The sequence below is a fragment of the Macaca thibetana genome, chromosome 2 (assembly GCF_024542745.1).
Source record: "Macaca thibetana thibetana isolate TM-01 chromosome 2, ASM2454274v1, whole genome shotgun sequence".
Classification (NCBI taxonomy): Eukaryota; Metazoa; Chordata; class Mammalia; order Primates; family Cercopithecidae; genus Macaca; species Macaca thibetana.
In genome coordinates this window covers 15,315,691-15,341,363 of record NC_065579.1, presented here as the reverse complement: position 1 = coordinate 15,341,363, position 25,673 = coordinate 15,315,691, and the positions used below count along the sequence as shown (strand labels likewise).

The window sequence follows — 25,673 nt, the reverse complement described above, 5'->3', positions numbered from 1 at the left end:
CTGGGACTACAGGTGCATGCCACCACACTCAGCTAATTTTTTTTTTTTTTTTTTTTTTGAGATGGAGTATCGCTCTGTCCCCCAGGCTAGAGTGCAGTGGCGTGATCTCTGCTCACCGCCAGCTCCGCCTCCTGGGTTCACGCCATTCTCCTGCATTAGCCTCCTGAGTAGCTGGGACTGCAGGGGCCCACCACCACGCCCAGCTGATTTTTTGTTTTTTGTTTTTTTTTTGAGACGGAGTCTCACTCTGTCGCCCAGGCTGGAGTGCAGTGGCCCGATCTCAGCTCACTGCAAGCTCCGCCTGCTGGGTTCCTGCCATTCTCCTGCCTCAGCCTCCCGAGTAGCTGGGACTACAGGCGCCCACCACCTCGCCCGGCTAGTTTTTTGTATTTTTTTTAGTAGAGACGGGGTTTCACCGTGTTAGCCAGGATGGTCTCAATCTCCTGACCTCGTGATCCGCCTGTCTCGGCCTCCCAAAGTGCTGGGATTACAGGCTTGAGCCACCGCGCCCAGCAATTTTTTGTATTTTTTTTTTTTTTTTGAGACGGAGTCTTGCTCTGTCGCCCAGGCTGGAGTGCAGTGGCCGGATCTCAGCTCACTGCAAGCTCCGCCTCCCGGGTTCACGCCATTCTCCTGCTTCAGCCTCCCGAGTAGCTGGGACTACAGGCGCCCGCCACCGCGCCCGGCTAGTTTTTTGTATTTTTTAGTAGAGACGGGGTTTCACCGTGTTAGCCAGGATGGTCTCGATCTTCTGACCTCGTGATCCGCCCGTCTCGGCCTCCCAAAGTGCTGGGATTACAGGCTTGAGCCACCGCGCCCGGCCGATTTTTTGTATTTTTAATAGAGACGGGATTTCATCATGTTAGCCAGGATGGTCTCCATCTTCTGACCTCGTGATCCGCCCGCCTCGACCTCCCAAAGCTCAGCTAATTTTTGTATCTTTTGTAGAAACAGGATTTCATTTCAACGTATTGCCAAGGCTGGTCTTAAACTCCCAGGCTGAAGCAATCCACCCGCCTCACCCTCCCAAAGTGCTGGGATTACAGGCATGAGCCACCGTGACCAGCCGATGTGGCACTTATCTTACAATGTGTAGGCATAACAAAATGTCATGTTGTTAGCCAGGGATGGTGGTGTACACCTGTAGTCCCAGCTGCTCCAGGGAGGTGGAGGCTGTAATGAGCTATGATTGTGCCACTGTACTCCGGGTTGGGTAACAGAGGGACACCTTTGTTTTTTTTTTTTTTTCTTTTTGAGACAGAGTCTCCCTCTGTCGCCCAGGCTAGAGTGCAATGGGCACTTGGCTCACTGCAGCCTCCGTGTCCCGATTTCAAGCAATTCTCCTCTCTCAGCCTCCCGAGTAGCTGGGACTACAGGCGTGTGCCACCACACTCGGCTAATTTTTGTATTTTTAGTAGAGATGCGGTTTTGCCACGTTGGCCAGGCTCGTCTTGAACTCCTGACCTCAAGCGATCTGCCTGTCTCAGCCTCCCAAAGTGCTGGGATTACAGGCACAAGCCACCAATTGTCTGTATTATTCACAATATGACTTTTTTTTTTTTTTTGAGACGGAGTCTTGCTCTGTTGCCCAGGCTGGAGTGCGGTGGCACGATCGTGGCTCACTGCAAGCTCCACCTTCCAGGTTCAAGTGATTCTCCTGCCTCAGCCTCCCAAGTAGCTGGGACTACAGGCACCTGCCACCATGCCCAGCTAATTTTTTGTATTTTAGTAGAGATGGAGTTTCACCACGTTGCCCAGGCTGGTCGCAAACTCCTGAGCTGGCAATCCGCCTGCCAAAGTGCTGGGATTACAGGCATGGGCCACTGCGCCCGGCCATGACTTTTTTTTTGAGATGGAGTCTCGCTCTGTTGCCCATGCTGGAGTGCAGTGGCGCTATCTTGGCTCACTGCAACCTCCGCCTCCCAGGTTCAAGCAATTCTCCCGCCTTAGCCCCCAGAGTAATTGGGACTATAGGCATGCACCACAATGCCTGGCTAATTTTTGTATTTTCAGTAGAGACGGAGTTTCACCATGTTAGCCAGGATGGTCTCGAACTCCTGACCTCAGGTGATCTGCCTACACCTGGCATTACAGGCATGAGCCACTGTGCCTGGCTTGTTTTCGTTTTTTTCTTTGAGGCATTGTCTTGCTCTGTTGCCCAGGCTGGAGTGCAGTGGCACAATCACAGCTCACTGCAGCCCCAACCTCCCAGGCTCAAGTGCTCCTCCCGCCTCAACCTCCTGCTAGTAATATACTATTGGCATGTGCCACCATACCTGGCTAATATTTTTGTTTTTTCTATAGGGACAGAGACTTGCCATGTTGCCCAGGCTGGTCTCAACCTCCTGGCCTCAAGAGATCCTCCTGCCTTGGCCTCTCAAAGTGCTGAGATTACAGGCGTAAGACATTGTGCCCCATATACACTTTATTTATCGATTACACTTCAGTAACCCTTGAAAAAAACCTTAATTTATCCTGGCTAACACGGTGAAACCCCGTCTCTACTAAAAAATACAAAAAACTAGCCGGGCGAGGTAGCGGGCGCCTGTAGTCCCAGCTACACGGGAGGCTGAGGCAGGAGAATGGCGTAAACCCAGGAGGCGGAGCTTGCAGTGAGCCAAGATCCAGCCACTGCACTCCAGCCTGGGCAACAGAGCGAGACTCCGTCTCAAAAAAAAAAAAAAAAAAAAAGAAAAAAGAAAAAAACCTTAATTTAAAAATAAATAGGTTGGGTGTGGTGGCTCATGCCTGTATCCCAGCACTTTGGGAGGCCAAGGTGGATGAATCAGGCCAGGAGTTCACAACCAACATGGCCAGCATGGCCAAATTCGTCTCTATTAAAAATACAAAAATTACTCGGGCATGGTGGTGCATACCTATAATCCCAGCTACTTGGGAAGCTGAGATATGAGAATCTCTTAAGCCCGGGAGGCAGAAGTTGCAGTGAGCTGAGATCAGGTCATTGCACTCCAGCCCAGATGACAGAGCAAGACTCTGTCTCAAAAAAAGAAAAAAAGGCTGGGCATGGTGTCTTATGCCTATGATCCCGGCACTTTGAGAGGCCAAGGCGGGTGAATCACTTGGGGTCAGGAGTTTGAGACCAGCCTGGCCAACGTGGTGAAACCTTGTCTCTACTAAAAATACAAAAAATTAGCTGGGCATCGTGGCGAGCACCTGCAGTCCCAGCTACTCAGGAGGCTGAGGCAGGAGAACGGCCTGAACCTGGCAGGTGGAGGCTGCAGTGAGCCGAGATGGCGCCACTGCACTCCAGCCTGGGAAATAGAGCAAGACACTGTCTCAAAATAAAAAAAGAAAAAAAGAAAAAAAAAAAGTCTTCCCCCAATTTTTTTTTTTTTTTTGAGACAGAGTCTCGCTCTGTTGCCGAGGCTGGAGTGCAGTGGTGCTATCTTGGCTCACTGCATCCTCTGCCTCCTGGGTTCAAGCGATTCTCCTGCCTCAGCCTCCTGAGTAGCTAGGACTGCAAGTGTGCACCACCATGCTTGGCTAATTTTTGTATTTTTAGTAGAGACCATGTTGGCCAGGATGGTCTCAATCTCCTGACCTCATGATCCACCCGCCTCAGCCTCCCAAAATGCTGGGATTACAGGTGTAGCCACCATGCCTGGCCTTAAAAATTTTTTAATTTAAATGTTTTGTAGAGATGAGAGTTTTGCTGTGTTGCTCAGGCTGGTCTCAAACTCCTGGGCCCATGAGATCCTCCTTCTTTGGCCTCCCAAAGTGCTGGGATTACAGGTATGAGCTACTGTGCCTGGCCAATGAAGCTGTTTTTAAAAATGAGCTGGGAGTGCCCGGACACTGTCGCTCAAACCTGTAATCCCAGCACTTTGGGAGGCTGAGGAGGGTGGATCAGGAGGTCAGAGGTTTGAGACCAGCCTGGCCAACGTGGTGAAACCCCTTGTCTACAAAAAATAAAAAAATTAGCTGGGTGTGGTGGTGTGCGCCTGTAATCCCAGCTATTCAGGAGGCTGAGGCAGGAGAATCACTTGAATTTGGAAGGTGGAGGTTGCAGTAAACCTAGACTGTGCCATTGTACTCCAGCCTGGGCAACAGAGCAAGACCTGTCTAAAAAAAAGAAGAAGAGCTGGGAGTAACAGATGTCCCCATTATTTATTACTGTGCTGCAGCAAATGACCCCAAAATATAGTGGCTTAAAGCAACAGTCATACCATTATGTTTCACAATTTTGTGGATCAGGGAATTCAGACAGGCTTGGCTGGGTGGGATGTTCAAGGATGGAGGTTTCAAGATGGCTTCACTCTTACACCTACCACCTTGGCAGGGACAGCTGGGAGGCTGGGCTCCAGTGGGTCCCTGTCCTTCATGGAGATTCTGAGCCTCTTCATGTGGTCTCTCTAGAAGGAAGGTCAGACTTCTTACATCATGGCTCAGGCTATGAGAGACCAAGGTGGAAGCTGCCAATTATCTTAAAGGTTAGGCCTGGACCTGACATAGCATTACTTCTGCCATGCTTTATTAATCAAAGTAGTCATGTTCTGGGAAGAGGGAAAAGGCTGAGTTGGAACTGCCAGGCAGAGCTACGATGGCACAAGTGCACTCCAGCCTGGACAACACAGTGAGACCCTGTCTCTAATAATAATAATAATAATAATGCAAAATAAAAAAGGAAGCCATAATGGGTCCTAAGCAGTTGAGTCTGGGTATATGATGGTTGTGGGTGGGCCTTGTGTGGAAGAGTGATGGAAATAATACTGAGTCGGGCACGGTGGCTCACGCCTGTAATCCCAGCACGTTGGGAGGCCGAAGCGGTTTAATCACCTGAGGTCAAGAGTTCGAGACCTGCCTGGCCAACATGGTGAAACCTCGTCTCTACTAAAAATACAAAAATTAGCTGGTATGGGCCGGGCGCGGTGGCTCAAGCCTGTAATCCCAGCACTTTGGGAGGCCGAGATGGGCGGATCACGAGGTCAGGAGATCGAGACCATCCTGGCTGACACAGTGAAACCCCGTCTCTACTAAAAAATACAAAAAAACTAGCCGGGCGAGGTGGCGGCGCCTGTAGTCCCAGCTACTCGGGAGGCTGAGGCAGGAGAATGGCGTGAACCCGGGAGGCGGAGCTTGCAGTGAGCCAAGATCACGCCACTGCACTCCAGCCTGGGCGGCAGAGCGAGACTCTGTCTCAAAAAAAAAAAAAAAAAAAAAAAAAAAAAATTAGCTGGTATGGTGGTGCATGGCTGTAATCTCAGCTACTCGGGAGGTTGAGGCAGGAGTATCACTTGAACCTGGGAGGTGGAGGTTGTAGCGAGCCAAGATCGCGCCACTGTACTCCAGCCTGGTGACAGAGCAGACTGTCTCAAAAAAAAAAAAAATTAATTAATTAATTAAATTAAGTTTAAAAACAAACAAAAAAAGGAAGCAATGCTGGGTAGGAGTTATGAGAGACTAGAGAGGTCCTCGGCTGCCAGGTTAAGCAGTTGAGTTACCTTTTCTAGGTAAGAGGGTAGTCCTTGAATTCTACAGCAGATGAAGTCAACGAATGAGTAAAAGACAGCATTAGGCCAAACAAGGATGAATAAATGGCATAAAAATTTTCAGCTACAAAATCAGGCAGCATTTGGAGTAAGAAGCGGGTCAGGCTTAACAGCATGTATTGATTTATATATCTTTTGATTTTTCTGCTTTATTTATTTATTTATTTGAGATAAGGTCTCGCCCAGTAACTCAGTCTGGGGTGCAGTGGCACGATCTCGGCTCACTGCAACCTCCACCTCCTGGGTTTAAGCGATTCTCCTACCTCAGCCTCCCAAGTATCTGGGATTACAGGCGTGTGCCACCACGCCTCGCTAATTTTTGTATTTTTAGTAGAGACAGGGTTTCACCATGTTGGCCAGGCTGGTCTCGAACTCCTGACCTCAGGTGATCTGCCTGCCTCGGTGAGCCACCATGCCCAGCTCGGATAATTTTTTGTATTTTTTGTAGAGATGGGTTTTCGCCATGTTGCCCAGGCTGGTCTCGAACTACTGGGCCCAAGCAATCTGCCCTCCTCGGCCTCTCAAAGTGCTGGAATCACAGGCATGAGCCACCATGCCCAGCCTATATTTTAAAAACAACTTTCATTGGTTTTACCCTTATTATAAAAGACACAAATTTCATTTTCAAAAATCCAGAATGACAGTTGAGCTTTAAAATGGTTGGCAGCAGGTAGCTACTTTGGGGTCTTGAGCTGGGAATGACAGGAGGCAAGACTGCAACTTTCATTGATGGAGGAGAAGGAGGATGTGGTTTATTGTGTGAGATGCTGAGGTCCAGGGGAGGGTAGTGATTAGACAATGACAGACTTAAGGGTTGGCAGGCAATTTGCAAACCAATCTGCTGAATAGCAATTATTATACTTTTTTTTTTGTCTTTTTTCCCCCCTTTTTGTGGATAACGAGGTCTCACTATATTACCCAGGTATGTCTCGAACTCCTGGGCTCAAGCTATCCTCCCGCTTCTGCCTCCATGAGAGTGGGGATGACAGGCGTGAGCCACTGCACACGGTGAATACCAATGATTAAAAAACAGTGAACATGGGGCCCGGCGCCGTGGCTCACATCTGTAATCTCAGCATTTTGAGAGGCTGAGGTGGGTGAATCACGAGGTCAGGAGTTCGAGACCAGCCTGGCCAGCACGGTGAAACCCCATCTCCACTAAAAATACAAACGAACTAGCTGGGCATGGTGACATGCTCCTGTAGTCCTAGCCACTTGGGAGGCTAAGGCAGAATTGCTTGAACCTGGGAGGCAGAGGTTGCAGTGAGCAAAAATTGCACCACTGCACTCTAGCCTGGTGACAGAGGGAGACTCCATCTCAAAAAAAAAAAAAAAAAAAACAAAATAAACAAAAAGCAGTGAACATTTATTGAGCACTTACACATGCTTGGTATTATACTAAACACTGTACATTTAGTAACCCATTTAACCCTGATAGTCAGGTACCTGTATCATTCCCATTATATGGATTAAAAATTTGAGGCACCAAAGGGTTAGGTAACTTGTCCAAAGCTCCAGTTAAGCGTGGTGGAGCTCTCAAGTCTGTAGTCCCCGCACTTTGGGTGGCTGAGGCAGGAGGATTGCTTGAGGCCGGGAGTTTGAGACCAGCCTGGGCAACACAGTAAGACCTTGTCTCTAAAAACAAGAAAAAAGGGGAAAAAAAAAAAGAGTAGTGGAGATGAAGTGTTAGTTTAGCTGAGTTCTGTAGTTATCTACCAAAGCTAGATATTTACTTTTACCTTTTATATGTGCAATTCGGGTTTCTCCATTCTAATTTATAAAGTTCTAGGTGACTAGAGCTTCCATGATACCATCTGACATGTTGCTGTTCTGGACTCAGGGTTGTTGAAAGCAGCTGACATACTCTGTTAATGATTCCAAGCCAGAGTCAGGCTGGAGTGAAGAGTTGGCCCGGTGTGTAAGAACTCCATCCCCCCTTAACTGGCAGGATGCAGGCAATGATTCAGTAGGTGAGGCTGGTCACCTCCCCCATCCCCTCACCCCCTGCCATCATTCAAAATAGTAATTATGATGTAATGTTGGTTTAATGTTTAAAAAAATACTCTGATGATTTATGGACTTAAAAGTTATCTAAATGCACCCTGAGGATGATGGTGAAAGGTGCAATTTTGACATCAAAACAAGCGGGTGCATCGAATATTTAATTAAAGGATCAGATGAAGAAAGCAGATGCAAAGTCGCTCAGATGGAAATGTGGCCTAACCCCCCAACCCAAGGTCTGAGAGTGGCAGAAGCTAGTGTCACCTTTGAATACAAAACATGGCTACAGACGAATTCAAGAAAGAGTGAGAATGTATTGCTTATATAATTTTAGGGCTTTTTTTTTTCTGAGGCGGAGTCTTACTCTGTTACCCAGGTTGGAGTGCAGTGGCACAATCTCAGCTCACTGCAACCTCTGGGTCCCGGGTTCAAGCAATTCGTCTGCCTCAGCCTCCCAAATAGTTGGGATTACAGGCGCCTGCCTCCACACCCGGCTAATTTTTTGTATTTTTAGTTTCTTTTAACAAATGATTAATTATTAAAATACAAGATGATTTAAGGATTCTTGAAGGCATATAGACTCCCTTTCAAATGTGAACGAGTGGAGGTAAAACCGGAAGCCTGCAGTCCTCCTCCTTGGCTAACAAAGGGTGTTTATTAGCTAGGATGGCAATGAAACATTTAATACAATGTAGTTTATAGCAGTGGACCCTGTCTTTGGCTCCTCATCTGGATGTGTAGCTCTGGCTTCTCATGGATAAGCTGTATAAAGCCTTATTAGATTCAAATACTGTCACTATGCCATATTAAAAAAAACATAGCTATGAACTGTATTTCTTATACAAGTGGGGTTAAATTAGTTGATTTAAAGATTTCCCTCTTTCCTACTGGTTTTTTTTTTTTTTTTTTTTTTTTTGAGAGGAATGTGCTAATTTAACAATTTACACTACAGGCCTGCTGCCTGGCAATGTGCTGTCAATTCAAGAAAAGAAAGCAGGCCGGGCGCGGTGGCTCAAGCCTGTAATCCCAGCACTTTGGGAGGCCGAGGCGGGGGATCACAAGGTCAGGAGATCGACCACAGTGAATTTTCTCTACTAACGGGGTTACAAAAAATTAGCCGGGCGCGGTGGTGGGCTGACCTGTGATCCCAGCCCTACTCGGGAGGCTGAGGCAGGAGAATGGCGGGACCCGGGAGGCGGAGCTTGCAGTGAGCCGAGATCGTGCCACTGCACTTATACCTGGGTTAAACAGCGTGAGACTCTTTCCTACAAAAAAAAAAAAAAAAAAAAAAAAAAAAAAAAAAAAAAAAAAAAAAAAAAAAAAAATTCAAGAAAAGAAAGCAAGCAAGCTACTTCATGATGAGAAATCAAACCTCACCCCCACTTCTCTTTTCTTCCCTTTTTTTTTTTTTTTTTTTTTTTTTTTTCCTCTGAGCAATGGTCCCCAGGAAACAAACCCACAAACCGCTGTCAAGTCTGATTCCTCTTTCTGGAGTTACAGCCTTCCTGCTCCTCCGTGATGGCTCAGCGGACGCACCACCTCTGCTACTCGTTTTCAAAATACATGTTGAGTCTTAGGACCAGGACCAGGAGGACGATTGAGATTTTTTTCCTTGTCATCTTTCTTTTCTTTTTCTTTCTTTCTTTTTTTTGGTGGTGGGTGGGGCCAAACTAAGAGGGAGACAGCAGGTCTGGGCCATCCCTCCTCTGACCCTCTGGGGCCATCTTCCTTCTGGCAATTCTCTTCCCCCATCTGTTTTCCTCTTGTTTTTGTTTTTTAAAAGAGAAGGAAAAACAATCAAAGAAAGGAAAAGAAACGAAACAAAACAAAATTACATGAAACATCTCTATGGCAAGGCCAGTACGGTAGAAAATTATGGTTAAAAAATTATAGGAGTGCATTGATTCATGTGAGCATTCCATGTTTCCACACAGGTCTCAAATTATGGAAGAAATACATTGTTTAGGCAATAGATGGTGGCATGAGAAGCTTCCTCTTTTAATTTTTAAATTATACAAACTTTGCTTCTTCGTTTGGCAAAGGAGGGGCTCTGTTTTGGTTTTATTTGATCAGTAATTTTTCATTCCTTACACATTTCAGTAAATGTTCACTGATCTTCGCTTTGCTCCAGGTGCTGAGGAGGGAGCTCTGGGGGCAGCTGAGGGCTTAGGCATTCCTGGTGGGGCTGCCAGGCTCTTCCTCAGCCTGGGAAATGCTCCCATCACAGGACAGCACCCTGGCCCCTGAGATGGCTTCATCCTTTTGGAGAGGTACTTCTGCAGCTTCCTAGGGCCTTCGGCACATGTGTCTAGCTGGGTTGATTTAAGGGCTCTTTCCAGAGTGATCATCCCATGGATTCCAATGAGCAAAACCAGAGGAGCTGGGGAGGTCCACGTAGTGTATTTTTAAATTTCTCCATCTTTATGATCCAGGCATAGTTATGAAGGTTGGACACCGAGGTGTTTTTTAAAATTGCTTATCGAAGTATAATTTAAATAGTGAAATTGTGCACAGATCTTAAACGGCATTTATAAGTTTTGACAAATGTACACACATGGCAATCTATTTTTATTTCACTATCCCAGAAGGTTCCTTCATGCCCTTTCCCAGTCAATACCTCCTCATCCCCAAGGGTACTTTTCCTCTCCCCATAGCTTAGTTCTGTCTGTTCTAGAATTTCCTGGAAATGGAATCACGCAGTATGAACTCTTTTGTGTTTGGGTTCTTTCTCACAACACCATGTTTTTGAGAGTCATCAGGTTGTTGCCTGTACCAGGTTAAATAGGATATCACTAACAGCGAGATAGTGTTAAGAAGGGACAATTTTTACCCCGTTGGCCTCCAGGCCAGATACTACCTAAATCCTGGTAAGTGGCCCTCTTCGCCCTTCCAAGTGAGTCTCTCTCCAGGGCCATGCAAGTTTCTCTCCCAGAACCGCTCAGGCGGCCTCGGGCACCACCCAGATGGCTGCGGGGCCATCACCAGGTCGCCTCCCCAGAACAGCTGCCCCCTGCTTCCCCCCAGCCCCATTAAAACTCAAAAGGGAACTCTGGCCCCTCTGCCGATCAGAATTCAGATTCGCTTAATTCCACGCATCCAACTGCACACAACTGTGGGATGTTTTGGTGATCACAGATATGCACAGTCCTTTAAAAAACGTAAAAAGAAAAAAAAAAGGTGGGTAAAAACCGAGATCTCCAAGGCAGTGGATATCAGTCTCAGTTGAGCCAGGGATTCAGAATGAAATCTTTTCTTTTTTAAATAAACGGAAGAGTCGTTCTCTGCTCCTCGCTCAGAAGGTTTCAAAGGTCGTCACACTGAAGCCCGGGGGCGTTCATCTCCCCAGCGGCCGGGAGAAGGGAGGAGGTTGGAGGGAGGAGGGAGGGAGCACACAAAAGCGGGCCGTGCTGAGAGGGCTAATGTTTCCTGTTTGCCTGGAGCCCCCTCCCCTGCCTCCCCTCCCCCAGCCCCCTCCCAGCACTCGGGCGGAAGTGAGTTTGCTCCTTTGGAGATTAAAAGGATTCCGAATTCCGATCAGTCCCAATAACCGGCGTACTGAAGAGAAGAGGAGGAGGAGGAGGAAGAGGCGGCAAAGCAGAGAAAGAGGGGGCGCGCGCGCGCGCACGCAACCCGAATTGGGGGAGTTGTGCAAAGCCCCAGGAGGCCGGGGCACGGCGAGAGCAAAGCCCGGTAGGCGCAGCGCGGCCGAGGCCACCCGCGTCCGGATCGGCGATTCGTTTCAGAAAGAAGATGACGCGGGCGCGAGCCGGCGGCGTTGGCCACGCGGCTCCCGAGCTCGCCGCGCGGGGTTGTTGCCGGTTCCACTGATTCCAGCGCGCCTGAGAGGAGCCTCCATCCCCGAGGCTCGGGATCGGAGGGGGGACCAAGGCGAGGGCGAAATGGCCCAATGACAAAGGAAATGTGATCCCCCTTCGCTGCCAAGGTTTCAGAGAGGACGGACGTGAGGAGGAGGAGGGGCGCAGGGCGCGCGCGGAGCTCGGATAGCATTGCACGACGGCCCGCGCGGAGCGGGTACATCTAATATCTTCCTGCCGATGAATAATTCAGGGCGGCCCGCGGGGACCTGCGGCCCCGCGCGCTAAGCCGAAGGGGAAGGAGCGTGCGGGAAGCGCCCAGGCCAGGCGAGGCGGGGGCACGAGGGCTCCGGGCCGCGTGGGGCGCGCGTGCGTGTTAAGCGCGGGCAGCCGCGGCCCGGCTGGGCAGGCGCGCGGGAGACTCGAGGCGCGTGGGACGCGCGTGCGTACTGCACGCGTGCGGCCGCGGCTGGGCCACCACGAGCTGCAGCTGCTGCGGGGCCCACCGCCCTGCAGACGAGGCCGCGCCTGGCGGTGCGCAAGCCCCAAGCGCAGCACGCCGGGCCACCCAGGAGCCCCTAGCCGCCGCGTCATGCGGCGGGGCAGCCGGCGTCGCGCGGGGAGACACCGGCTTGGCGACGCGCCGCTCCCGCCTTTACTAGTTTGGGGCGCCTTCCCCTCCCAAGAACAGACTAGATTCGTTTAAAGAAAAGCAACGCACCAAATACTCGTAGAACCAAATTCTGCTCTCGCCAGGACTGGGACTGCACAGAGAACCCTCCTTTTGGGAACTCCTTTCGGCTATCGCGAAGCGAAGCGCCAGCTGCTCCAGGGAGTCTTCCGACCTCCCTGCCCCCGCTCGCCCCTCGCCTGTTGGGGCTTGTTCCGGTCTTCTCTCTTCGGAAGGCACGCGGCCCCCAAGTTATCCGGAGGAATCTGTGTTGCCGCTGGATAGTGGCATTTAATGCCTGCAGTGTCGGGGGTGGCAGCGCTCGGGCCGGACGTGGCGAAGCCTAGCGGGCAGCGCTGCTCTGGTGCCGGCTCCCGGATTGCAGGCCTAATCGATGCATTTTTCTGAGTGAGTCGGTGGCTCCCCCACCCACCTCGTCCGCTCTCTCCTCCTCCTCCTCCTCTTCCTCTCTGGTCTCCTCCCTCCTCCGGGCTGGCTTGCAAATGGCTTCGTTCCCCGAGACCGATTTCCAGATCTGCTTGCTGTGCAAGGAGATGTGCGGCTCGCCGGCGCCGCTCTCCTCCAACTCGTCCGCGTCGTCGTCCTCCTCGCAGACGTCCACGTCGTCGGGGGGCGGTGGCGGGGGCCCTGGGGCGGCGGCGCGCCGCCTACACGTCCTACCCTGCCTGCACGCCTTCTGCCGCCCCTGCCTCGAGGCGCACCGGCTGCCGGCGGCGAGCGGCGGCGCGCCTGGAGAGCCGCTCAAGCTGCGCTGCCCGGTGTGCGACCAGAAAGTAGTGCTAACAGAGGCGGCGGGCATGGACGCGCTGCCTTCGTCCGCCTTCCTGCTCAGCAACCTGCTTGACGCGGTGGTGGCCACTGCCGACGAGCCGCCGCCCAAGAACGGGCGCGCCGGCGCCCCGGCGGGCGCCAGCGGCCACAGCAACCACCGGCACCACGCTCACCACGCGCACCCGCGCGCGTCCGCCTCCGCACCGCCACTCCCGCAGGCACCGCCGCCGCCCGCGGCTTCCCGCTCGGCACCCGGCGGCCCGGCCGCTTCCCCGTCGGCGTTGCTGCTGCGCCGGCCTCACGGCTGCAGCTCGTGCGATGAGGGCAACGCAGCTTCCTCGCGCTGCCTCGACTGCCAGGAGCACCTGTGCGACAACTGCGTCCGAGCGCACCAGCGCGTGCGCCTCACCAAGGACCACTACATCGAGCGCGGCCCGCCGGGTCCCGGTGCCGCGGCAGCGGCGCAGCAGCTGGGGCTCGGGCCGCCCTTTCCTGGCCCACCCTTCTCCATCCTCTCAGTGTTTCCCGAGCGCCTCGGCTTCTGCCAGCACCACGACGACGAGGTGAGTGCGTGGGGGCGTGTGTTTGTGTTCACCGGATAACTGCGTGTATGCTCAACAGTGGTCTCCCGGCCGGTCCCGTAGCGAGGGGGGGAGGCCCTCTCCGGATTTGCTTTGTATTTCCTTCAGCTACGTGGCAGTCCTCGCTACCAAAGTAGATCATGACCTGGGAAGTATGTGGAAGTGGATTCTGTGTAAGTGTCGCGAGGGGCCCCGAAATATCCCATAGAGTGGGATCCTCCCTTTTCCGATTTTAATTTGTGTGTGGCAAAACGCGGCAATCGTCTTCAGTTAGGCATGAGTTGGGAAGAGATAGGTGTGTTTGTGTAGACGTGGCCTCCTGGCGCGGGCACGCCAGAGGCCTCCCAACGTGATGAGAAGGGGCTCCTTTATTTTCAGATTTTTGTTTGGAAAACTCATAGGTTGTTGCCTTTAAAATAGGGCGTGAGCCCGGAAGGGGTGGTTGTGTGGTGGTTGTGTGGGTGAGTGCGTGGAGTTGGTGTGCCTCCGTAGACCTGGTTTCCACGTGCGCACTTGTGAGGGGAAGACTGGTTTTTTTTTTGTTGGGACAGCGTGGTAGTCCTTGCCTCCTTATGTTGGGTAAGAGTGGGAGAGTCTGTGGATCTTTGAGGGCCAAGGGCCCCCCGTCTTAAGGCCTTCTCGCCGCGGCTGCTTCCTATATTGTTTGAAATGCGTGTTCTGGCCCCTGAACTCTCCTAGCGTGAAATCGCCGTTCGTAGGCCCACGGCTCCACCCCGAGATAGAAGCAGAATAAGGGGACGACGTTATCTTCACCCGCCTGAGTCTCTTGGGCCGCGCCCGCCTGCCCGGACTCCAAGCCCTACAGGAACCGGTTTCCCTGGTTAGGAGGTATCCACCCGGCTCAACCAGGGGCTCCACTTCCTTGGAAAAGAGCAAGGCAGCCGTACGCTGCTGGAACGCCGGAGCGCGAAGGGTCTTAGGGCTACATCGCAACCCTCGGGCTTGATTTCGCCCTTTGGGCTGTCGAGTAAACTTTTGCTTATTTTTCACACAGTGTGAACCCTTTCTCGTTTCCTTTGGTATTACGCGAGTATCTTCTGCTCCCCCGAACCCAATAAAGGCAGGCTAAAAGTCTTGAGAAGCGGGCTCTGCCGGAGGGGATCAGTAACTTAAGCGATCTACCTGTAGACCGGTGAGAAAGGGTGTTGGTGAAAGTCTTGATAGCGTAAGCTGGAGACTGCAGAGGCTTTAAAAACCATAGTGGGGGTCATGGCCTGTGTGAGCTGGAGAGTGGGTACCGAGCACCGCAAAGGTGAGCCCAGCGCTGCTACCTTTTCCACTCCTAACCTGCTATTTGGGGAGGAGGGCGGAGCCATTGCCTGATGGCCTTTAGCTGGCTTCTCCTGTTGGGAAAAAGTTGAAATTCTAATCTACTTGTTGTGGGCATCTCCTTTTAAAGGGTTTCTTCTAGGTAAGAAGCTAGGGGGCAGTTTTCATTTTTAAACTTTGAATGGACTCCTAGTTTTAACATATGGGTTCATGTTCTTTAAGCACTTTTAGAAAAATGAATGATTGAGGTAAATACCGATCCAAATCCCAGGAACAGAAAAATGGAGCCAGTTCACTTGCAGATTGGGATCAAATGCAGGGCGAGCAGAATGGGGTTGAATCCAGGAGTTTCCCTCCTGAGAGCTGCTTTTAGTTTAAACGTCAGTTTATATTTCCAGTTAAAGATCCACCTATATTTTTATATAGACTGAAACAGTAGATGCTCAGTGTTGGCAGACTTGTAAAAGATTGATTCACTTTTAAAATTAGAAAACCCTTCAAACTGCACTGGGGAGTGTGAATTGAGAAGTGAAGCTCTCCACTCACCCTGGGTGGGAGGTACTCGGAAGCTCTTCAGATTCACTTTTTAGCATGTGCAATGTCAGGTTGAAGTAACTAATACTTAACATAAAATTTGCTCAGTTTTGAGCAAGATTCTACTTACTCTCTTTAGCTTTTCATGAAAAACGTTTTGGAAATTAATTGTTTGGCCCTTTTATTCATTCCTGGATTTAGAACGCCAGAAATTTGAGATTAAAGGTGACAAACCAGTGTTCTGAGTAGAAGACAAGTGTTTAGGAGAGAAAGCACTGCCAGGTAGTGAGGTTCATAAACGGTTCCACCCACAGCTTAAATAATTCCTTTTCTTTGAAGAAAGTGATCACGTTAACAGTTTGAGAATATTGTTCCTTTAAAAAGACATCCCTCTGGCTGGGAAGGAGCTTTAGGACATTTACATTTGGAGGATGATAGGCCCATATCTTGACTGTGGTATACTGAATGCTTAAATCCACTTATTTTAATGTGTATACTGTCTACCTCAATTTTTAAGACAAGCTCCTTAACTGAGTTACTTCCCTTGTCAACAGGCTCCGCTAAATAATTCAGAGCAGCACCTTTTCCTCATAGTGACTAAGGCCACCTGACCTTGGGAAGGAGGCCCAAACACCCTACCCCAGCCTACAGTGTCTCTCGCCCAAGGGGACTTTCTTCCATAAGTGTCCCCTTGGAGATGTCTCCTTAAGATTGGCAAGTGAGGTGTCTTGTCTGAGCAATTGGCTTTAAGCCGTAGTGATGATAACCTGGAAATCTTTGGGTTTTTCAACGAAATAATGAGACTTGCTTGCTGCTACTCTCTTTGGCTTATTTCAACAGCATAGTTGGGGCTTTTCACTAGTTCTGTGCCTCCAGAGTCCGAAAGACCTGCAGGCTCCGTGGCCCAGCCAGCATGGGGGGGGGGGGGAATCCGAGGCCGCTGTCCCCGGAACAGCTGGCCTCGGGCCCGCTGCGTGCCGCGGGTCCCGGGAGAGGCGGGCGCAGGCAGAGTCGCCACGGGCCTGTGTCGCCGCCCGGCCAGCCCGGAGCCTGTCTCGGCTTTGGGGACGTGGCCTGGCCGGCGGCTGCTCTTCTCCCTGCAGGCACCCGCTGGGGTGTTCACGGCTGCTCTGGTCATGGAGAAGGGTCTTCGCTTGAGTTTTGGAGGAAGAGTTTCACAACTAGAGAGCTGTGAGCGCTGCTCCATCTGCTCACAAGTGGCCTTTTAGCATTGTTTTGCTTTTGGCACATAGGACATGAGCCCTTTGCAGCCTTGGAGGCGACACTGGGAGCACAAATCCTGGGTGTGTTATGTGCCTAAGCTGGGCGTCAGGATTCTGTGAATGGCGGGAAGTTGAGCAAGGTTTGAACCCAGGAAAGCCTCTGTCACTAGTGGTGAGGGGCAGTGGGGGTGACATTGTTGCCACCTGGAAAACATTGTAGCCCGCCCCACCCGAGGATGGCAATATTGTTCCCAGTTAGGCGGGTCCGGGGGTGGAATTTTCTGGAGTCTCTGGTTGGAAAAAGGTGTGCAGGTGTTGGTAGTATGCATGCGGTCCCTGTGTTGGGTTTTAAAATGCCACCTGAAGATAAAAGTTCTAGAATTCCAACCTGATTTGACCCTGAACATTGAGCACTCCCTGGGACTGTCTCCTGGCAGGAAACTTAAAGTGGCTTCAGACTCTTGGAACAAGATTTGCTGCCTAAAATAATCGGTGGTTGTGTGAATTTCTGTTTCGTATATTGCGAGTAAATGGGACCGTACCTGTATTCAGCACCAGTGTATATTATTCTCCGTTCCCAAAGTCTTAAGTTTTTTCGAGCCTGCATATACTCAGTGTATGCACGCTTATTTTTAAATTACATGCATGTTCTTGCGTAAATTATAAAATCCATACCAAAATATTTTTAAAAGCATAATACAAATTTCCCAGTTATACTGTCCTATCTTTTCCTTCTTTAGAAGTTATCAGATGTAACTAAGTTGGTGAAATTTATGATACAATTTGAGAATTTCTAGCTGAAATTGGGATTTCAATTGGAATCTGATTGATTCATATTAATTTCAACAGCTTTTTTTTTTTTTTTTTTTTTTTTTTAAGTAAGGACAAGGAGAGAAAGTGAACAGAAATGGGTATTCTAGTATTTCTGTACCTGCTCTACACTACCGGGTGAATATGTCCTCTGAGTGCAGACATCTCACCTACTGGCTGGAAAACCAAACTTTAACAGAGGTTGCTGCTTTGAATCCAGTTCAGCAGGTAGACATTTGGAAGCCTATTGAATTCAGAAAACGCTTGATAAAAATATATAGGAGGGAAATGTTCATTATTGATATGTTAATTGCTTAGCCTTTGTGGCCTTAAGCTATTTCCACTAAAGTGCATAGGAATGGATTTTTCAACGTGGACCCTCAGGAAGTGGGGGCCATGGCTAGTTTGGCAAGCCTGTGCTGATGAGGTTGCCTTGAAGGCATAAGGTGTCATGAACTGTGCTAGTAATATGGAGGCTGTTGTAGTATCAGCACTGTCTGGGAAACCTTTTGTGATTATTTGTTCAGTTTCCTTTCTTTGAAAAGATAAACTGTAGTGATTTGGGGATTGCATAGATTTGATACAAGATTTTTATTTCCAATTCTGGGAATATACATTTTGGAAAACAAGATATTTGGGAACAAAACGGGTACTTTTTCTAAACTGCCAGGTCTTCATTTGACAATAATATTTGTTCTTTATCATTGACATTGTTTTCTTTTTTTTTTTTTTTTTGAGATGGAGTCTCACTCTGTCGCCCAGGCTGGAGTGCAGTGGCGCCATCTCGCCTCACTGCAAGCTCCGCCTCCCGGGTTCACGCCATTCTCCTGTCTCAGCCTCCCGAGTAGCTGGGACTACAGGCGCCCGTCACCAGGCACGGCTAATTTTTTTGTATTTTTAGTAGAGACGGGGTTTCACCGAGTTAGCCAGGATGGTCTCCATCTCCTGACCTCGTGATCCGACCGCCTCGGCCTCCCAAAGTGCTAGGATTACAGGCGTGAGCCAGGCGCCCGGCCAACATTGTTTTCAACGTGAAATAGGTGTACTTGAAATGGGGAAACCCAGGAGGCGGAGGTTGTGGTGAGCCGAGTTGCGGTGAGCCGAGTTGCGGTGAGCCGAGTTGCGGTGAGCCGAGTTGCGGTGAGCCGAGTTGCGGTGAGCCGAGTTGCGGTGAGCCGAGTTGCGGTGAGCCGAGTTGCGGTGAGCCGAGTTGCGGTGAGCCGAGGGGTTGCCATGTTGGCTAGGCTGGTCTAGAGCTCCTGACCTCAAGGTGCTCTGCCTGCTTCGACCTACCAAAGTGCTGGGATTCAGGTGTGAGCCACTCTGCCTGGCCCTTAGATAGTTATTTTCTAGAAGGATCTCAGGAGGCTAAAATGTGTAGTTTTCTCAAGTACTACTTAATATGGATGTAACTTTCTCCTCATACGTAAAATTATGAGCATAATTGGACTTTTTGTCTTTTTACTGAAAAAAATAACTAATAATCGCGCGTGTATAGTAAGAGAGCTCTTGTGGAAGCTGTCAGTGAGGTGAAAAGGCTAAAATGCTTTTTGAAGTGTTTTGCCAGAGTAAAACGTGTTTGTAAGTTTTTCTGGTTCAAGAGGAATTTTCATTATTTCTGTAGGTCTAAAATTTAACTCCCTCCGAGTTATTTTTGGTGCTAAAAGTCACATGGTTTGCCATTTCTCCATCCGGTTCTCCACACAGGGCAAGGTTTATTTTGTCTGTATTCATTCTTAGCAAATAAAGGACCATTTCAGTGTCAGTTTTGACGCTTAGGCAAAAGGGTGAGATGAATTCTATACTATGCAGGCAGTTTCAAAATAGTGCTTCCCTTCTCCCACTCCCACCCATAAAACTAATAAAGGTTAAAGGCCTGGCTCACTAAGGCTGTTTTTGCTATCTCTGCCATTTTGGAAGAGAGCAAGAGAAAGATAATGATAATTACAGTGGCCTTAAGGGAGCAAGATGCCACCCATTGAAGCCCACTCTGTTACCGCTTTTCTTCTTGACCTTTCATGCATTGTGGCTTGCAAGAGTAAGCTTGATCCATCTTTCCTCTAAAGCTGATGTGACCTCCTACTTGTTCGATACTAAATTATTCCCCTCCTTTTGAGGTTTTGTCTATACTCACAAACCGAGTTGGCTGAAACCAGATTGACTGTTTTGATTGACAAGACTCTGACTTGTCAACCTAAAAAGTGGGAGGAGTAGGGGGCCTAGTGGTGTCCCTTTACATTTGAAACTGTTTGACTTAAACCATATTCCAAGGTAAATCTTTGCCTCTCCCATGCCATTTCTTGCCTTCCTCGTGGTGTAGATAAATGCAGTTTACTTACAAACTGGCTTTGAAGGTAGAATGAAATGAAATGGGGGACGATCCCACTCAACTGCCCTCCCGGGGGGTGCGGTGGCTTATGCCTGTAATCCCAGCACTTTGGGAGGCCGACGTCCGATCACATAAGGCCTGGAGTTGGAGACCAGCCTGACTAACATGGTGAAACCCCTTTGCTACTAAAAATACAAAAATTATCCGGGCGAATCCCAGCTAGTGAGGCTGAGGCAGGAGAATCACTTGAACCTGGGAGGCAGAGGTTGCGGTGAGCCAGGATTGTGCCACTGCACTCCAGTCTGGGCGATAGAACAAGGCTATGTCTCAAAAACAAAAACAAACTCCATCCAAACCTGAGTTTTAGAGATACTCATATTAGACTTAGGCTAATAGTTTTTTGGGTCATCCTTACTGTAGATTTTCTTTTTTCTTTTTTTTTTTTTTTGAGACTGAGTCTGGCTCTGTCGCCCAGGCTGGAGTGCGGTGGCCGGATCTCAGCTCACTGCAAGCTCCGCCTCCCGGGTTCACGCCATTCTCCTGCCTCAGCCTCCCGAGTAGCTGGGACCACAGGCGCCCGCCACTTCGCCCGGCTAGTTTTTTTGTATTTTTTAGTAGAGACGGAGTTTCACTGTGTTAGCCAGGATGGTCTCGATCTCCTGACCTCGTGATCCGCCCGTCTCGGCCTCCCAAAGTGCTGGGATTACAGGCTTGAGCCACCGCGCCAGGCCCTACTGTAGATTTTCTTTTTTTTTTTTTTTTTTCTTTTTTTTTTTTTTTTGAGACAGAATCTTGCTCTGTCGCCCAGGCTGGAGCGCAGTGGCGCGATCTCGGCTCACTGCAAGCTCCGCCTCCCGGGTTCACGCCATTCTCCTGCCTCAGCCTCCCGAGTAGCTGGGACTACAGGCGCCCGCCACCGCGCCCGGCTAATTTTTTTGTATTTTTAGTAGAGACGGGGTTTCACCGAGGTCTCGATTTCCTGACCTTGTGATCCGCCCGCCTCGGCCTCCCAAAGTGCTGGGATTACAGGCGTGAGCCACCGCGCCCGGCTCCTTACTGTAGATTTTCTAATCCTAGATGGTTCCTAACCTGAACTTTAATTCCCATCAGGTGAGTTCTGTTTTTTTTGTTTTTTTGTTTGTTTGTTGTTTTTTTTTTTTTTTGACAGGGAGTCTTGCTCTGTCACCCAGGCTGGAGTGTAGTGGCACCACATTGGTCAGGCTGGGCTCAAACTCCTGACTTCAAGTGATCCACCCAGCTTGGCCTCCCAAAGTGCTGGGATTACAGGTGTGAGCCACCACACCCGGCCAGGTGAGTTTGTTTGTATTTTTGAGACGCAGTCTTGTTGCCAGGCTGGAGCGCAGTGGCCTGATCTCTGATCAGCTCACTGCAAGCTCTGCCTCCCGAGTTCACGCCATTCTCCTGCCTCAGTGTCCTGAGTAGCTGGGACTACAGGCGTCTGCCCAGCTAATTTTTTTGTAATTTTTTTTAGTAGAGACGGGGTTTCACCGAGTTAGCCAGGATGGTCTCAATCTCCTGACCTCGTGATCCGCCCACCTTCGGCCTCCCAAAGTGCTGAAATTACAGACATGAGCCACCGCACCCGGCTGTGAGTTTGTTTTTAATGAAGCTGTAGTTAAATTATCAGTTGGAACAAAAAAATTAGCAGCCAGTTGTATTTCACTCAAAAACAATTTTCCACATAGAAGTAGTAGTCTTTAGCAATAAAAATACTGTTTTCAGTAATTATGTTAGCGTATTGAAGTTGTGATTATTGGGAATGAGGTCCTTTGTCATGAAGTGTGGGGGGATAATTCTTTTTTTTTTTTTTGAGGTGGAGTCTCACTCTGTTGCCCAGGCTGGAGTGTAATGGTCTGATCTCGGTTCATTGCACCTTCTGCCTCCTGGGTTCAAGCGATTCTCCTGTCTCAGTCTCATAAGTAGCTGGGTTCACAGGTATGCACCACCATGCCTGGCTAATTTTGTATTTTTTGTAGAGACAAGGTTTCGCCATATTGGCCAGGCTGGTCTCCAATGATCACCCGCCTCAGCCTCCCAAAGTGCTGGGATTATAGGCGTGAGCCACCACGCCCTGCAAGGGGGCATAACTCTTGATTGTGATCATTTATATGAGCTTCTGCAGAATAGCACATTTTGTCAACATTAATAGGTTTTAAATAGAGCGGTGGGCACAAAAAGAATAAAGTGGATGCAGATCAGTTGTGTAGACTGAGGACATACCCTTCTGGGTCTGACACCCTGTGAATTCCACGGGCCCTTGAATGGACTTTGGAGCCTGAGTGGTCAGTCAGGTCAGGCGCCCCTGAGAATGAGAGCCTTTGTAAAACATCTGTTGGCTGCTGCATCCTGTAGCTGTTACTTCTGGAAAGTTTGGCCAGCCATTTTGTTCTTGTCTTAATCTTTTGCAGTTCAAATGTTTTTCTTGAAATGCCAGTGGATTTGGGGAAGTCGTTTCATACTCTTTTGAGACTGATTGGGATAATTACTAACATGGTGTTATATAAAAAAATCTGCACTTAAGGTTTGCTGCTGAGTATAGATTTGATGACTACTTAAGCACTGGTGTTTTAAAAATGAGAATTGTGAATGAGTGGCATCAGCAGCCATTATTACCATGTGTGGGACACTTAAAGGAAGTCAGGAGTTTAGATCGTTTATCTCCACATTTTGATCTGTGCGCTCTGAGATCAATGTCAAAGGGAGACATTTCTGTTACTTAGGATTATCAATAGATTTGTACTGAAAATGCTCCCAGAAATGTTGTAGATAAGCATTGAGCGGGAGAGTAGAAAGTTTAGGGTAATAGTTGGAAAAAAGTAAGATTCCTGATAGGCAGTCTTAATCAAGTGTCCGTTTAATTATTTGGCTTTGCTTGAGTGCTCTGGTTCTAGGTTAGATTCTGCTTTGCCTCAGTTTTTGCATCTGTAAAATGAGGGTAACCCTTTGCGGTGTTGTAAGGATTAGAGCTGACATGTAAAGTCTTATAGCACAGTGCCCTACAATTAAAGGCAATTGTAAACTTTTTTTTTTTTTTTTTTGAGGTGGAGTCTCGCTCTGTCACCCAGGCTGGAGTGCAGTGGTGCAATCACAGCTTACTGCTGTCTCAACCTTCCCGGCTCAACTGATCCTCCCACCTTAACCTCCCGAGAAGGTGCATGCCACGAAGCCTGGCTAATTAAAAAAAATTCTTTTTGTAGAAACTGGGTTGCACCATGTTGCCCAGGCTTGTCTCCGACTCCTGGGCTCAAGCCCACCCTCCTGCCTGTCCTCCCAAAGTGCTGGGATTGTAGGCATCAACCACCTCACCTGGCCCCTGTTTGCATTTTCTGTGATGTGTTTGAAAACCACTAATTTTTCTTTTTAATTTTTTTTGTAGAGACGGGGTTCTCACTTTGTTGCCCAGGCTGGTTTTGAACTCTTGGCCTCAAGTGATAGTGATCCTCCTACTTCAGTCTCCTAGAGTATTGGGGTTACAAGCATGAGCCACTGCCCTCCACTAGAAAACACTAATTTTTTTTTTTTTTTTGACACAGACTCTCGCTCTGTCGCTCAGGCTGGAGTGCAGTGGTGTGATCTCGGCTCACTGCAACCTCCACTTCCCCGGTTCAAGCGATTCTTCTGCCTCAGCTTTCTGGGTAGCTGGAACTACAGGCATGCACCACCATGCCTGGCTAATTTTTTTTTTTTTTTTTGCGACGGAGTTTCACTCTTTGGTGTGATCCCGAGTAGCTGGGATTGCAGGCGTGAGCCACCACAGCCGACTAATTTTGTATTTTTAGTAGAGACAGGGTTTCTCTGTTGGTGAGGTTGGTCTTGAACTCCTGACCTCAGGTGATCCACCTGCCTCCCAAAGTTCTGGTATTAGAGGCGTGAGCCACCGCGCCCGGCCACGTCTGGCTAATTTTTGTATTTTTAGTAGATACGGGGTTTCACCGTGTTGGCCAGGCTGGTCTCCAACTCCTGACCTTGTGATCCACCCACCTGGCCTCCCAAAGTACTGGGATTACAGCCATGAGCCACCGTGCCCTGCCAACATCACTAATCTTTAAAGCCAGGATATTGTGTGGAGGCTGGGGAGAGGAAGGGAAACTGTGGCATATCAAGGAAGCAGATCAACTTGCTCAATGGAACAGTCTAATCTCTGCAACTAGAGTATTTAGTAAGCATTAATGTCATGGTATTGTATCTGTGTGTGTGTGTGTGTGTGTGTGTGTGTATGCATTGGAGGAGGCATCTGAAGAATAATCAGATTGTCACAAGAAAGGCCTTAAGTCTTCATAGAAGAAGCTTCTCAATTACAAATGGGAATGCTGAGGCCTGGGGTATGAAATGACTTGATCAGAAACTGTCCTGACTCCTAGTCTAGCACTCTTTCCACATTGCTCTTTATGTGACAATAACATGTGTTACTGACAAACAGCTTTTTGAGATTAATCCTTAAAAATCTGCTTAATACTAAATTTACGGCCTGAATTTTTTTTTTTTTTTTTTTTTTTGAGATGGAGTCTTGCTCTGTCACCCAGGCTAGAGTGCAGTGGCACCATCTTGGCTCATTGCAACCTCTGCCTCCTGGGTTCCAGCATTCTCTTGCCTCAGCCTCCCAGGTACATGGGACTATAGGTGCATGCCACCATGCCCGGGTAATTTTGTATTTTTAGTAGAGATGGGGTTTCACCATGTTAGCCAGGCTGGTCTTGAACTCCTGACCTCAGGTGATCTGCCTGCTTTGGCCTCCCAAAATGCTGGGATTATAGGCGTAAGCCACTGTGCCCAGCCTCTACATGTGTTTTGTTTGTTTGTTTGTTTTGATTTTATCTTCTTGCTTTGACCTAAGTCATTAAGGAGAAAATTAAAAAGCATAAATGGGCTCTGGTCTCTTAGCCAAAAACTGAGTGTAACCATCTTGCAAAAAACTGCTTGTCATTCCAAAATTAATTTAGTAAGTATTACCAGAACGATAATTTAGCAAAGGAGAAAGCTTTGAGTTTTGTTAATCTCTTGAAATGATAACTGCATCTCATAGTGTCAGGGTGAGGTGCATCCTCTGGGCATATTCTCTTCCAGATTGCCGGGAATGGAGCCCACCTCCTGCTCCTGTCCCCATGCCCTCTCACCCTGGCCCCAACACCTCAGAGCAATTTGACATTAATGGAGTGGGGATTTTTACACTAAGTCTGGCCTCTTGTCGATATCAGCGGATTTAAGGACCACTTCCAGCTTTTGCCTGATTGTCAACTTCCAATGAGTTAGTGCAAGTTGGGTTTGACCCTCAGAAGATGCCCTTCATTCCTTTGCAGAAACAAAGGAGACTTCTTAGTTTTCAAGCCATAGAATGCCTCCCCCTGCCCCAAATGTTGAGGGTTTTTTTTTTTGTTTCTATGTTTTGTTATTTTGCCGGAACTAGAGTGCAGTGGCGTGATCTAGGCTCACTGCAACCTCCGCCTCCTGGGTTCAAGCGATTCTTGTGCCTCAGCTTCCCCAGTAGCTGGGATTACAGGTGCCCGCCACCACGCCTGGGTAATTTTGATATTTTTTTTTTTAGCAGAGACTGGGTTTCACCATGTTGGCTAGGCTGGTCTTGAACTCCTGACCTCAGGTGATCCACCTACCTCGGCCTCCCAAAGTGTTGGAATTACAGGCGTGAGCCACTGTGCCTGCCTGCAAATGTTGAGTTTTGATGGACTTTTCCAACCACATTATATAGATGGGGGTGGGGGACTGTTGGGGGATTTTGGAGATGAAAGGGGAAGAGTAGCTTGAAAAATGCTCACAGCTTCTTGGTATAGGTAAGACCGTGAGCCATAGGATAACGACTGGATTTAAGTCCTAGTGTTGCCCTGTGTGACCTTGGACAAGTCACTTAACTGACTTGATTTCTGACCCTTAAGACGGGAGTGATAGGGGTGGCTACATCTTCCAGACCTATTTATGGGGAGCTCTTTCACATGAAGGTGGTTTGAAAGAGATAGAAAAATTTATATTGTAATGTATGTGCCCGTAACTGTAAATATCATGAAAAAATTTGGCTTCAACTTTTCCTGCAAGTTGCAGCCAAACAGCTAAAGTTTGTTTTCGTGAAATTAAACAATGTTGCTTA

At 48.9% G+C, this 25,673-nt stretch overlaps 2 protein-coding genes across 2 annotated transcripts in view; one reads left to right on the top strand and one right to left on the bottom strand.

The window, feature by feature from the left end:
• Nucleotides 1–25,673, bottom strand: part of DYNC1LI1 (dynein cytoplasmic 1 light intermediate chain 1) — a 354,482-nt gene that overhangs the window by 297,957 nt on the left and 30,852 nt on the right. The window lies entirely within an intron of this gene.
• Nucleotides 12,005–25,673, top strand: part of TRIM71 (tripartite motif containing 71) — a 77,510-nt gene continuing 63,841 nt past the window's right edge. The window contains exon 1 of the mRNA XM_050779374.1: nucleotides 12,005–13,351. Within this exon, the coding sequence (XP_050635331.1) occupies nucleotides 12,500–13,351 (852 nt within the window). The 5' untranslated portion in view covers nucleotides 12,005–12,499. The remainder of the gene's footprint in view (nucleotides 13,352–25,673) is intronic.